At 40.7% G+C, this 13422-nt stretch overlaps 1 protein-coding gene across 1 annotated transcript in view; it reads right to left on the bottom strand.

The window, feature by feature from the left end:
• Window positions 1-13422, bottom strand: part of rab2a (RAB2A, member RAS oncogene family) — a 33414-nt gene that overhangs the window by 19037 nt on the left and 955 nt on the right. Inside the window, exons 2-5 of the mRNA XM_028593342.1 lie at window positions 6238-6309; window positions 4685-4752; window positions 2403-2485; window positions 227-319 (exon numbers count right to left, since the gene is read on the bottom strand). Of these exons, the coding sequence (XP_028449143.1) occupies window positions 227-319; window positions 2403-2485; window positions 4685-4752; window positions 6238-6309 (316 nt within the window). The remainder of the gene's footprint in view (window positions 1-226; window positions 320-2402; window positions 2486-4684; window positions 4753-6237; window positions 6310-13422) is intronic.

Raw genomic sequence — 13422 nt, 5'->3', positions numbered from 1 at the left:
ACCCTAGGTTATGCAGGCACAGAATGAGCCAGAGGTATTATAAATAACCAGATCTGAGTTCCTCATTTAAAAATGCCTAAATTATGTATTTATCTTGCATTAGTGTAGAACAGTTGGATTTATTTAACTTTGAACACAAGCTACAGTGTTAAGTTAAGACCATCCACACATTGTTGATGGTCCCGTCTAGGACAGGATGTAACTATCACTATGTCATGCATCTTACCTCTTGTTGCCAATGAGCATGATGACCATATTGGAGTTGGAATGTTGGCGAGCGTCCTCTAACCAGGTCGTCAAGTGATTAAAGGTGTCCCTTCTGTTAAAGCAAACACAGAATCTAGTTTCAATCTACTTTCACACTGATAAAACAAAAAGACAAACATCAGAACCCTATCATGAAAGAGCTTTACAGAATACACATTGATATCAGATGTGACTTTCCCTTGTATGGTGAATGATGCCTCCTCTTGCAATATTTACAGGGATTTAAAAAGGTCCCATGGCATGAAATTTTCACTTTGAGGTTTTTTTTAACATTGACATGAGTTCCCCCAGCCTGCCCATGGTCCCCCAGTGGCTAGAAATTGTGATAAGTATGAACCGAGCCCTGGGTATCTATATATGCTCTGCCTTTGAGAAAATGAAAGCTCAGATGGGCCGATCTGGAATCTTCCCTTTATGACATCATGAAGGGAAAGGTTACCTCCCCTTTCTCTGCTTTGCCCACCCAGAGAATTTGGCCCGCCCATGAGAAAGAGACATCATGACTTGCAAATGAGCGAAGCATGGCAGTTGGTCAAAGCCACACCCCCTCCACCTTGCCCCCCCTCTCCTCCTCAATAGCATTTAAAGCTACAGACACCGAAATGGCACGTCCTAAGGAAAGCTCATTGTGGGACTGGCTCTAGTGGCTGTAATTCTGCACCAAGGCTGAATTTCAGGAAAGACACTTCAGATACAGTATTACAAAGCCACTAAGGCCTATATAAAAGCATCCAAAAAGCAGTATGTCACAGGACCTTTAAACTTACAAAAAACACCTCATCTCACTCCAGATATCATGAGAATTCAGATTCACTCACTTACGAGCTATTTTTATTTGAATGTGGTGAATCCTAGGTAGATCTGAACAGAAACACTTTGCACTGGCCCTTTGTTCTAGTTTACTGTCCTCAAGAAAGACATACTGCCCCCTCTAAAAGGTCCACGGTGCCCCACACAGTTTTAAACAATATTAAAATTGACTCCATACCAGAAAGTCAACTGACTAGGTTAGAGCCAAGAACCCCAGGATTCTACTTGTGAAGAACATGAATATCCACAGAAAATCTATTGACATCAGGCCAATCTTTCTTTGATGTAGAGAAAGCTGTTGGAGGGGAGATTTTGACCTGATGGTAATGCAAGACAAAAGGTCACAGGGTCATGACAATCATTAAGAATCAACCTCTGGAGACTATGAAAATCAATAAATCCATGTCAATCTGGACAGTAGTTATATATATATATATATATATATATATATATATATATATATATATATAGTTCTGGACCATAGTGTTGAATTGATGGAAAGACTGACCAGCTGCTAGTGGGGTTTGAAAAGAGAGGCAGCTAATAACCAATTTACACTTCAGTTCTGATCTAAAAAGAGCTCAGTGTAAATGCATCCAAGAAGCATTTAAGACAGATTTGAATCAGATTGGGTGACATTTCCTCTTGTGCCATCAGCAGCTTGGTAGTTTGATTCAGACATCCATGATTCCCAGACGATAAATCCTTACGACGCTGGTGATCCTTTGACTTGTCCTCTAGCACCACCGTGATTGAATTGACCACCATTAAATTGGGTTCACACATCCATAGCTCCACCATCAGGTCAATTATTGTCCAATACTTTACAACCAAATACCTGCAAAACTGCTGATTCCCATCAACCTCAACTGTCCTTTGAATTTAGTGGTAATTAGCAAATGTTAGCATGCTAACACACTAAACTATGATGCCGGACATGGTAAACATTATACCAGCTCAACATCAGACATGTTAGCATTGTTATAGTTAGCATTTTGGTGTTAGCATTTAGTTTATAATATCTGGAAATGCATCTGTGACCTTCTGCAATGCATTTTCTTTTTTGGTGCAGCTATATGTGTATCAAAACCCTCAAAAACATCAAGCTAACCTACAATATTTGTCTTATCACAAAATGCTCTCATCTTGCAAGTGGCAACTTTGCATGGTGAGGAAAGAATGCTTGTATTAGGACAGGTTGATGTCAAAGTCAGGGCACAGTTGTATCATCGTTTCTCATTGTACAGTAGCATCCAACTTCCCAGTGTTCCTGAACGCAGCTTGGCTAAAAAGTGTGTAGGGGTCTGTCTGATTGATTTTGTTACCTTGTGATGTCATAGACTAGCAGAGCTCCTGCTGCTCCTCTGTAGTAAGACCTGGTGATGGACCGGAACGACTCCTGACCAGCCTGCAGAAACACATACATATATTAATAAACAGAAATTGAAATCTGAATAATTGAAATGACCACAGACGACTGCTGATGCTTTGGTTTTCTAACAGCCCCAGACAGCAGGAGTCTGATGCTGGCTTCACAGGCCTCATCTTTCGGTCCTATAGGTCATCCTCACACCAGTCCCGTTTATCAAGCACATTCCCATAAATGTTCTGTACCAGCCCTAATTCTCCAGCATAGTCTGGCTCCGGGTTTTCAGTGAGATGGGGAGAGGACAGAGCAGAGCCTGTAATTGGATACAATGGAGTTCTCTCTCTTTCTTTCTTTCTCCATCTATCGGTCACAATCCCTTTCTTTTTCTCTGCTCGTGTGCATAACCCCCACAGTTTCCTTATTTTTGAACAACATGTCCGGTCCCATCAGTGCAGCTGCAGTGTCATATGGACTCAACCTGCAGAATTTACTGTATGTCATATAAACAGTCTGTTTAACCCACCAGATCACCGTGTTCGTTTACTTCCCCTTCCATTACCACCCCTCATTGTCTCACCTCTACTGTCTCTTCCTTGCATCACTCATCTTTTCATTCTTTTGCTATAAATCCCTGGGCCTCCTTCTTTCCATCACTCTTTTCACCATCTAGCGCTCTTACCACCCCCCCTGCCATGTCTATTCACCGTCTGTCTCCGTCCCATGTACAGTAACAATGTTGTCTGTGTTTCGTCCAGGCCAGCGTAGAAAACAAAACACCACTCTATCCTAGCAGCTGCAGCCCAGCGCTGCTCTGACCTCATCTGAAAAACCAGACAGCCGGTCAGAAACAATCAGTCGGTGACTCATTAAGCAAGTCAGAAGACCAAGCTGCTAGTTGTCACCCAGGAACCCAGTCTGTTGGTCAATGAAGTGGTGAGACATCTAGTCATCCAGTCACTGAGCCAGGTAGTTAGACACCAGTTCAGAGGGCTCGACCAGTCAGCCAGAGGACCAGTCAGTGAACCAAACAGCTAGTTAGACGGCCACTAGAACAGTCAGTCATTCAGGGAGCGGTCAACCAGTCAGTAATGACATTAGCGAATAAATGATAAATAAGGGTGAAAGAGAGGGAACGCTGTGTCTGGCTGCCATCTGGCCTACATAATGGTGCACACAAACACACATACATGCACACACCCTTATTCATATGGCATGTGCAGCCTGCACAAAGATCCGACTTGGTTGCTCCAGCCACTTGGCCGTGGTGGTGTATTGTACGTAAGTCTTGTGAGCATCAGTGAGCCCCGCCGGTTTTCATTTTGATCGTCTAATCAGGGACTATACAACACCTGGACAACCAGGAGAAGATCATTAAGTAGCTGGTAGGATAGAAAAGCCGCAGTAGTCGCTGAGTTTCGAAAAGCAGGGCTGACATCACTGCTGTGGTGCTTCTCCTCTCACGCTGGGAGCAGTGGTTTTCCATGGAGCTCTAACTCCACCTGCTGGTCAACTGGTTCACTGCATGGACAGGAAACCATAGTACACTGACCCAATGGTCTGAATCACACATCCTTTTTTCAGGGTCTGTCCAAACACCCGCACTAGCAGTCTTGGGCAATTAGGTGCGTTTATGGGTCGGCACCACGGTCTGCCATACCACACCAGTCCAGTTGGTGGTGGTTATGCACCTATAAGGGTTTTTAGGACCCCGATTTACAGAAAGTGTATGACATGTTGAGTTCAGCCTGAATCTTATTATAAACTTGATTTATTATTTATTTATTTCTCTCTTCAACTGGAAAACGTGCATGTTTTTTCGTTTATTCGTTTTGAGAGATTTGTCTAAAGCTGATACAACATGAGAGATGTTGCCAAACCAATTACAACATTTACTGTATAAGTTAGCCTTCTTGTCATAGACCAGGCCACTCCAAGTATAGTTTTTCATGAATCTAATTCTGTCATTCATTCCAGATCCTTTCTTTATCAGTGCACGTAATGATACATGAATTTTATTTCAAGCTGAAATATTTATATTAAAATGAATTCATAGTTACATCAAAATGAATTATTATTTAAGAATAATAATGTGTCATTACAGAATTACATGTTAAACTTAAAGTGTAATGCCTGCAGAGATCCATTTACAGCCTTGCATTTAGCTCATTAATTTAAGATTTGTTTAGGTCTTTTTACAGAGCCATGGATATGCTGCCCCAATAAGGAATGATATATTACCGTATCCCAGATCTGCAGTTTGATCTGTTTGCCATCTATAGTGATCATCCTTGCTCCGAACTCCACACCTGGACATACAAACAGAAGAATGTCAATTAGTTACAATTAGGTGCTGACTTAATAAAAGGCCCTGCTGCTTATTCATGGACCTTATATATTATCTCAGGTGTCATAAAGAGCTCACATAAAAACAACTGATTATGAGCATTATTAGTGGAGACTGAAACCTTATATCATAAAGAGAGACTGACAGAAACAGGACAAAGAGGGGGTATTTTGTAACGTATTATAAAGTGATGCTAGTTACTGTCTGGTCACAACATTTCACTCACTTTTTATTGGGAAAACATCTCGGTTTGAACTCCTTTTCATGTTCTGATGTATCAGGGAATGTTCGCACACTTGCGTGGTGACACCCTGATGTGTTTCCACGGTTTCCAAATGTAGACTAAACATCACATACGCTGATGGTAAAATCACATATCTACTTTACTTGGTCAGCTTCACTTTCACACCACAAACCAACAGCACCAGTCTACTTGGAAGTGGACTGAGACCCCCCTAAATGACCTCAAACAAGTCTTTGGCATTTCTGTTCGGCAATTGTTACTTATTGCCCGCCACATACACCAAAACTGATATAGCTGCAATAAGCAAAAGACTATCATTTGAGATAACCTGTTGAGATGCTGTTGTGTATAGTGCGTGGCCACTGAACAAAACAGGATGTCCTAACATCTACTTTTTATCTATCTGCAGCAATAGTATTGAAATATACAGCAGTTGGAATGATTAAAGCAGTTAAAAGAAAGCTTTTTATTGCCGTGTTGAAATCTCACGATAGTTGACAACATATAACCTTTGGTTGCAGTCCTTTGGTTCAGACAGTGCAGTAGTGTTGGCAGTAGTGTGGGCTGCACATGTGAGGGTTGTTTTTTTACTGAATTCCTATGTAATGGGATGCTGGCAAATAATCTGTACATGCGATGGAAGAGTGCACTGTTGAATGTGCATGTTTATAATTCAATTAAAAAGGGCATACTTCTAACCAAAACATGCCATAAGCCTTTTTGTATTGTATCCACACCCCCCCCAAATAAGTTCACTATGAAGAGGTACGATTTTTATGATTAAATTGTGCACAAATTCCAGAATTCGCTAAATTCCCGAGCTTAAATTATCCCATGTAGCTAAAGTAAGATTAAGAACGAGACTGGTCTCCTTATTCTTAACATGCAGCGATTCCTCTATTTTCCAGGAGCGGTGTTCTGAGTTAAATGGAATTTGATCTGTGTGAATGTTAGGGTGAGCTCAACTTTGCTTATCTGAAACATTACATTTTACTGTGATAAAAGGGTAATGATGTCAGTAACCTAAAGCTTTTAAATCAGCTCCACGTGTTTAGCCTGTTGCCACCAGCTGTACTGACTTTGCGTTGAGTTTCTAACAATGTGTGCAATTAATAAAGAATGGTGATATTTCATACATTTCAGGAATTTATTACTACTGATGAGGTTAATTTAGTGCTGAATGTGTGGGACAGGCGCTCTTACCGATAGTGAGATCGTGAACTGGCTGAAACCTCTTGTCTGTGAACTGTAGTAATAGACATGACTTCCCCACACCTGAAAAACAAACACACACCACATTACAGAGGGTCTTAAAGCTGCAAGACTGGAACAGAGCTTATGGAGTCACACATACTGTACAAGCATGAACACAGCCCAGATCCATTTTCAAAGGTGTCACATGTGCTGAGAATAAAATACCACACAGGCCAACATCAATATGAAATCTATTACTTTTCCAAGCTCTGAACTCCCACACAGCGCCGAGACAGAGTTTGTAGGTGACACTCTGCAGGAAGTTACAGATGTAAAACAATAATCTAGGACTTTCAATTCATTCAAATTAAAACATGGGATTATTGGGATTCATCATCAAGTTCAAACAACCCCAACAAGGAGCTTACACTATTTCTCACCAGTTAGCGAGCTAACCAACCAGCTGGCTGGCTTTGTAAGTGTGATGCCACTGTGGGCACTGGTGGTGAATCTGCTTATTATTAACACTGCTGCACATATGACCGATAGTTCTGAATGTTGCAGACGGCTACAGATCCACACACACTCCGATGGACTAAAATTACAGTCATGTCACAAGGTTTCACATTCCATTTCTTTAAAAGGTCCAATATGTAATGTATTTACTGTAATACAATTGTGAAGAGAGGACCGTGAGTTTGCAGTGTGTTTAGCGATTGTTGCCATAATTCCAAGCCAATAAAGCGTGTTCAGTTGGGTGGAGGGGACGGCGAGGTTGTGGTGGTTTTAGCGGTTCCTACCGTAAATCTAAGCCGAAAAAATGTGTCTGTTAGTTGGGTACAGAGGTCCGCGTGAGCACGGGCTTTTTTGACTGTCAATATAGCCAAGGATGTGCCATTTCTGTGTCTGTAGCTATTGAGGAGGAGAGGGGGGGGGGGGGCAAGGTGGGGGTGTGGCCTTGACCAACTGCCACTTTGCTCGTTTGAAAACCATGACGTCTCTCTCTCTCTCTCTCTCATGGGTGGGCCAAATTCTCTGGGCGGGCAAAGCAGAGAAAGGCGAGGTAACCAGATTCCAGATCGGTCCATCTGAGCTTTCATTTTCTCAAAGGCAGAGCAGGATACCCAGGGCTCAGTTTACACCTATCACCATTTCTAGCCACTGGGGGACCATAGGCAGGCTGGGGGAACTCATATTAAAAGTGTCCAATAGATGGTGAAGATTGCCATTTAACGCTCTTTTTTTTTTTTTTGGGGGTTTAACCTAAGATGAGCATTCAGAGGTGTGAGTTTAGGGAGCACATGTGTCAACAAGTAATGGATGGGAGGAGGGGGTGGGGCGAGAAGAGAGGAGAAGGATGCTAATGAGATGGCCAGAAAGAGAAGCTGACAGACATTCAAGGCGGAGACAGAGAGGGACGTGGTCTACCTCCTTCATGGTTTCTAATGGTTTCCATTGCCAGGCAGCGGCGTTGCTAGGCAGGCATCATCATGTGATGATAATAATAAGAGATGGAAGGATCGCAAGGAGGGCAGCTATATAGGAAGTGTAACTAACAGGTCATCATCAACTCCATCACACTTGTTGGTGCAGTCAACAGACACCTGCTTACAAGACGCGTTTACTACCAAGGCTAACTCTATCAATGGCTATCACAGAGAAAACATTAAGCTAAATCTGCTAAATTAGACACAATACAAATTAACAGACATTTCTAGCATAGCACAATTTCCTATTTCTAGCTAAGGGGTAACAGCATGACGGTCTGTGGTACAGAGCATGAGCAAACATTATATTATACAATCCGTCATAACCAGTGGAGAATCTTGAAATATGTTACAGTGCTGGGTCTTTCCTACAGCTTCTAGTTGAGGTAATAACGCCTCCCCATACCAGAAGCTCATATCCTGCATAGGTCATTCAAAATGTGTAAACACCCGCTGGGCAATCAGAAAACAAAAAGCCAACCAGGTGATGAGTGGCTGGCTGGTTAGAGACAGGTTTACTTGATGGATGATTGACAGGTAATTTAAACACCGGCCAACATTGTGCTTTCCTTTCACTCTACTGCAAGTGGTAGACTAAAAATCTACATGCTAACTATAAGAAAGCCTTGACTAGACTTTAATATTAGCCATGAGCAAGATGTTCCTCAACAGCACATCTTTAGCCCTTGAAAAGTTTGGTTTAGATACAAAAACAGTGAGTGGTTACTTCCTTGACACATGCTAAAAAACAAACCGAAGCATTAGAAACACAAAACTAGTTTGGCGCAGCAGCTCCACAGAGACCTGTTGAACTTTAGTGTTCATCCTTAGGCAATGTCTGAAGGGAAGGTCTCTACTGAACGCCTAGAAAAAATGTTTTTGTGTGAAAGAGCAAAGTGTTACAATACTTTGTTACTGGCACCAACAGTAAAATGCACCACACCAAATTAACCTTTTTAGCCTGGGAAAACCCTGACGAACTTCCGGCAAATCGAGGCACCAATCTCAACCATTGAGGCGGGTTTAACACGATGACGATAGCGCAGCGACGGCGAGCAGCTTTTTGTTTACAGTCAACATGGCGGCCACCGAAGCGCAGCAGCCCGTTGATGCCGCGGTCGCTGCTACGTCACCCGGATCTTTGGTCTGATTGGTTGAAGGACTATCCAATTGCGCCCGGAGGCATTTGAGCGGCGTCCCTTTGGAAATGAGCTGTGAATGAACCTCGCCCAAACCCACTCTCGGTTACAACTGAGAAGGGTCTGGTGTCAACCAGGCTATAAGCTTTTAGAGATGAATCATATCTTTTACACTTAAATGATAAGACAGATGCTTGTGTAATCATTTATCCTGTTTGTACTGGCTGTGAAAATGTTCTGGGTTGTTTTAAGAGCAGAACAATATTCTGTACTGAACAGCACAAACATGAAGAGGAGATGGATCTGGAAACATTTGGACAATCCAAACGTACACCACCAGAGCTTTGTTCTTCATACAATGATACTTGGTCAATGTGACGGTTTTAACTGGAGCTTGGATTTGTCAGTTCTAGAAAGCTTGCTGTAGCTGTGGGCACAGCAACAAGTCCTTTAGCTCAACCAGGTAAAATACAGGAGTATCCATCGGGCATCCATTGAACATGTTGTTGTAATTACGGTTATTAGGGGAGAACATGTAGGCCAATGAAAAATTAACATCTCTTTTATGTTGAGCTATGTTTTATGAAAGATGGTTGATTAAGTTAAATTAGTATCACAATTTCAATTTTGTGTGTGGGATTTCAGCGCTGCCAAAATACAGGTGACCTAGTGTATTGACTTTTTAAATTATATCGATATATTTTCAAACAAGATATGGGAAAGACAATTCCGTTTATATCAATATATTTAGATGTTGCGTTACGTAACTAACTGCATGTCAATCACTGCTCATGCACACACACATTCATTCTCCCTTGTGGGGGGGGAGGGGCTTAGGAGACTGTTTTGGGCTTTAGCGGAAAGGGAGGAGGGACTGAGAAGTTGTGTATGTTCAAGTTTTTTGGCTAAGGCCTGGATCTTCACAATCCTACCTACAGCACCTTTAAAGACTAAGGAGTTGTGTTACCTGAACGTGCAATCTTACATTTTTTTTTTTAAAATAAACATTAATATGGGCTTAATGTGGTCAAAAGTTCTTAAAAGCTGGCCATGTAATCACAACGCTCCCAGTTCAAGTCCGGCAGGGGACTTTTGTTGCATTTGTTCCCCCCTCTCTCACTCTGAAACTCTCATTTATAATACAGAATACCACCTTGGCTATAAGGCTGTAAGCAGAGTTGATCTGTCTAAGTCAGGTCATATGACAGCTACTGAGCTTCCTGTTGCTTATTACTAGTGTAGTACGCTTATCTAACCACATACACTACTCAGAGAACTGATTAACACACTGGATAATAAAGCTAGACCCTCAATATGACAAGGAGAAATGCTATAATGAATTAAATACGCTGAAAGGATGACTTTATACCATCATGACCTGAAGAGGACTTGCCAAGTTGGGCTGACAAGACACATTTGTGTAGTACTATTTATAATCAAATTTATATATGGACATGTGTAGTTTTGGTTTAGCTTTTATTTTGTTCCAGTTGTAGTTTTAAAAAAATTCCCAAAGATCTCTAGTTCCATCAGAGTAATGTCTGTGCTCCTGCTAGTTACCAGTGATCCACAATCCACCTCAAAATTCTGACAGCAGGGTCAGATCTCTTTAAAAAAAAGTGGTAGGTCTCTGAAAATGTGCAGATCTAGAGGCAGTGTTTCATAGAACAGTCTATTGAAGGTTTAAACAGAGACTATCATTTTCTTTCAGAGTCAGTCTGTCTTTCTCCCAACCAGATGTGTGGACAGGCTGGCTGGCGGCCACTGGCAGAAAGAAAGAAAATCCAACCTAAAACAGAATTGACTAGGGCTGTCCTCGACTAAAGAAATTCTTAGTCGACTAACACTTATACGATTTTGTCAACTAATCAATTAGTTGATTTAATTGACAGAGCTGTGCGCTTTGAGAGGTGGTTAAGACTAGAAAAGCACAATATAAATGTAGTTAATTAACCATCTGTAAAACTGAGTTTTATTAATCCTGCAAAAGCACCACTTTAAATCTTGTGTTTACCATAAATGTGCTCAGAAGTTGCTTGGAAATAAGTAATTAAGCATGAATAAGCATAAAAAATGACTAATCGACTAAAGAAACCTTAGTCGACGAAGACCAAAACGACCGATTAGTCGACTAATCGACTAAGAGGTGGCAGCCCTAGAATTGACATCTTCATTTTTATTGACCAGGATCAAGAAATCGAAGGTTCAATCAATACTGACTTACTTCTATAAATCCCAGCTACTGCCCAAGACACTGCAAAGCGGCACCCTTGAATGTTTGAATTTCTTTAAGTATTATTTGGGGAATTTTTTGGCTTTTTTTTTTTAATGAGACAGCATACAGTAGAGAGCTGACAGGAAAAAAGAGGGGAGAGAGGGGGAATGACATGCAACAAAGCTCACCAGCCGGACTCAAAATGAGGACTTGCAATCATATGGCAAGCATCTTAACCCATTAGCTTACCAGGATGCCCCAGTCAGTACTGCTTTTTAACAAATTTCACATTTCAGAAAGGCTCAATGACAAGAATATGTATATGGATTTACAATGATCAGAACACAGTGATGTGAAAGGATATTTTTGGATTAGAACTTTCCAGATGATGTCACACAGATTTACCTTTTCAGTGGAAGGATCTAGTAAAATACCTGAGGTATACCTCTAAGGTAAAGCAATACAATAACTAGTTAAGGTAATGCAACTGGAAAAAAAAGTGTTTGCAATTAATGGCTTAGAATAAAAAAAATGCTAGATACAAATACAAGTTGAAATACATGTTACCACTGACTGGCGCTGGATCTTCTTCATTCTCGGTGTGCAGAGGCAATGCTTATCACATATCTGAGCCAATTAGATGAGTCAGATCATGGAATCTTCCTCTGCATTCACAACTATTTACTGCTGTTTGACCATTAACTATTAAAAATCACAACACTTGGTATGGTGAATGTAAGGGTTGGACTGTGACCTGGAGGGATGCCCAAGTCCTCCTCCAAAAGCAGAAATATGAAAACAATGAATTTCTGTGATTGAGCATCTGGACCAGCATGGAGACCAGAGGTTTATGTGGATGAAGCTGCTGGTCTTGTAAACTGGGGATCTACTGTAGTTTGTTTTGGTGCCTCAACAAGGCAGTTACTAGAGTCCAAACAGACACACACAACTGAAACATTTCAAACTACTGCAAACCATGGCTAGCCTCAGATAATGAAGAAAGATAACGCCTAGCTGTACTAAGAAATAACCAGTGAATCTCGAGATAAGGAATCCAAAAGAAATAAAGAGCAGACATGTTATATTATAGAGAAATTGTAAAACCTTATAACATGTCTGCAGCCACACCTCTAAAAGGTAAGAAGCTATTAGGTTAACAAATGTGACCAAGTCATAAAAGATGCTTTAAACAAAAAATAGCTTCTATTTATTTTTATTTTAAAATATATGGCAGGCCAATGCTGAAATAATTCCTTCAAAGTAAATAAATAGTAAACTATACGTACTATTAGCATTGGTTAACCGCTGATCAAAAATGATCTATTATATCTCAATAATAGGTTGGTACAGCTTTGAAGATGCTAAGCAAAAAAACTGGACTTGTTTATTTTATTTTTTTCACCATTTTATGGAGTAAAATAAAATAAAAATATTAAATGAAAAATACCTTTTTTTTGGGGGAGTTAGTGTCAACTTTGCTTTAATCTATGGAAAGAAAAAAAACCTTCTACATCAAGTCTCCTTCTCTACCTTATTGTCTAAAATGTGAGGCTTGTGTCAAGATGTATTTGGAATAACCAACTCACTTAACCATAATCAAATTACATAATTAGTTTAATGTATAAAAGAACCCGACTGACTGCTTTTTCAGGCTTAAATTTCCCTTCGCAAACAATACGGCAGATAATATCCCTAAACACAATTCATCATCAAAAACCAGCTCGGACCATAAACGGTCATATCAGAATAATGAACACATGTAGGCTACACTCTATAGGCTTGTTTCCTGCCTGATATGATCTGTGTGTTTTCATGGGTTAAAGGGTAGTTAATACCTGTGAAACTGATACATCATTTGTACCCACTCCTTTTGCTAAGGATCCCTTGAAACCACTTAAAAAAACCTGGATCACAATTGACCAAATTAGATGAATAAACACTTAGATGTGTGCGATGTACACGGGACTGGGCAGAGTATTTCTGGTGTAGACATATATGTAATCAAGCTAGGACCTTGGCTGCATCTCTCTTCAGCACTCGCTACTAGAGATAAACAACAACAGCAGGCAAAACATGTTTCGCAATAACACTGTAGTAAGCTTTCTAGTCCAACATAGTAATCACCTCAAATTAATTAACACATGTGCATTATGAATCACTCCAACAGCTTCCACTATAATGACTTTCTTGGTTTGGACGTCTATACTAACACTATAACAATTTAATTGTTCCTTTCTTCACTGAAAAACCTGGTTGGGTCTTGGCTGTATATTCGGCCCAAGTCTTTGGTTTGGCTTCATGTACTGATTAATATTACTGTACATTTCTCACTCTACTTGATTAGACTGCTGTT

Source organism: Perca flavescens, chromosome 12 (genome assembly GCF_004354835.1).
Source record: "Perca flavescens isolate YP-PL-M2 chromosome 12, PFLA_1.0, whole genome shotgun sequence".
Classification (NCBI taxonomy): domain Eukaryota; kingdom Metazoa; phylum Chordata; class Actinopteri; order Perciformes; family Percidae; genus Perca; species Perca flavescens.
This window is presented reverse-complemented; position numbering and strand designations above follow the sequence as displayed.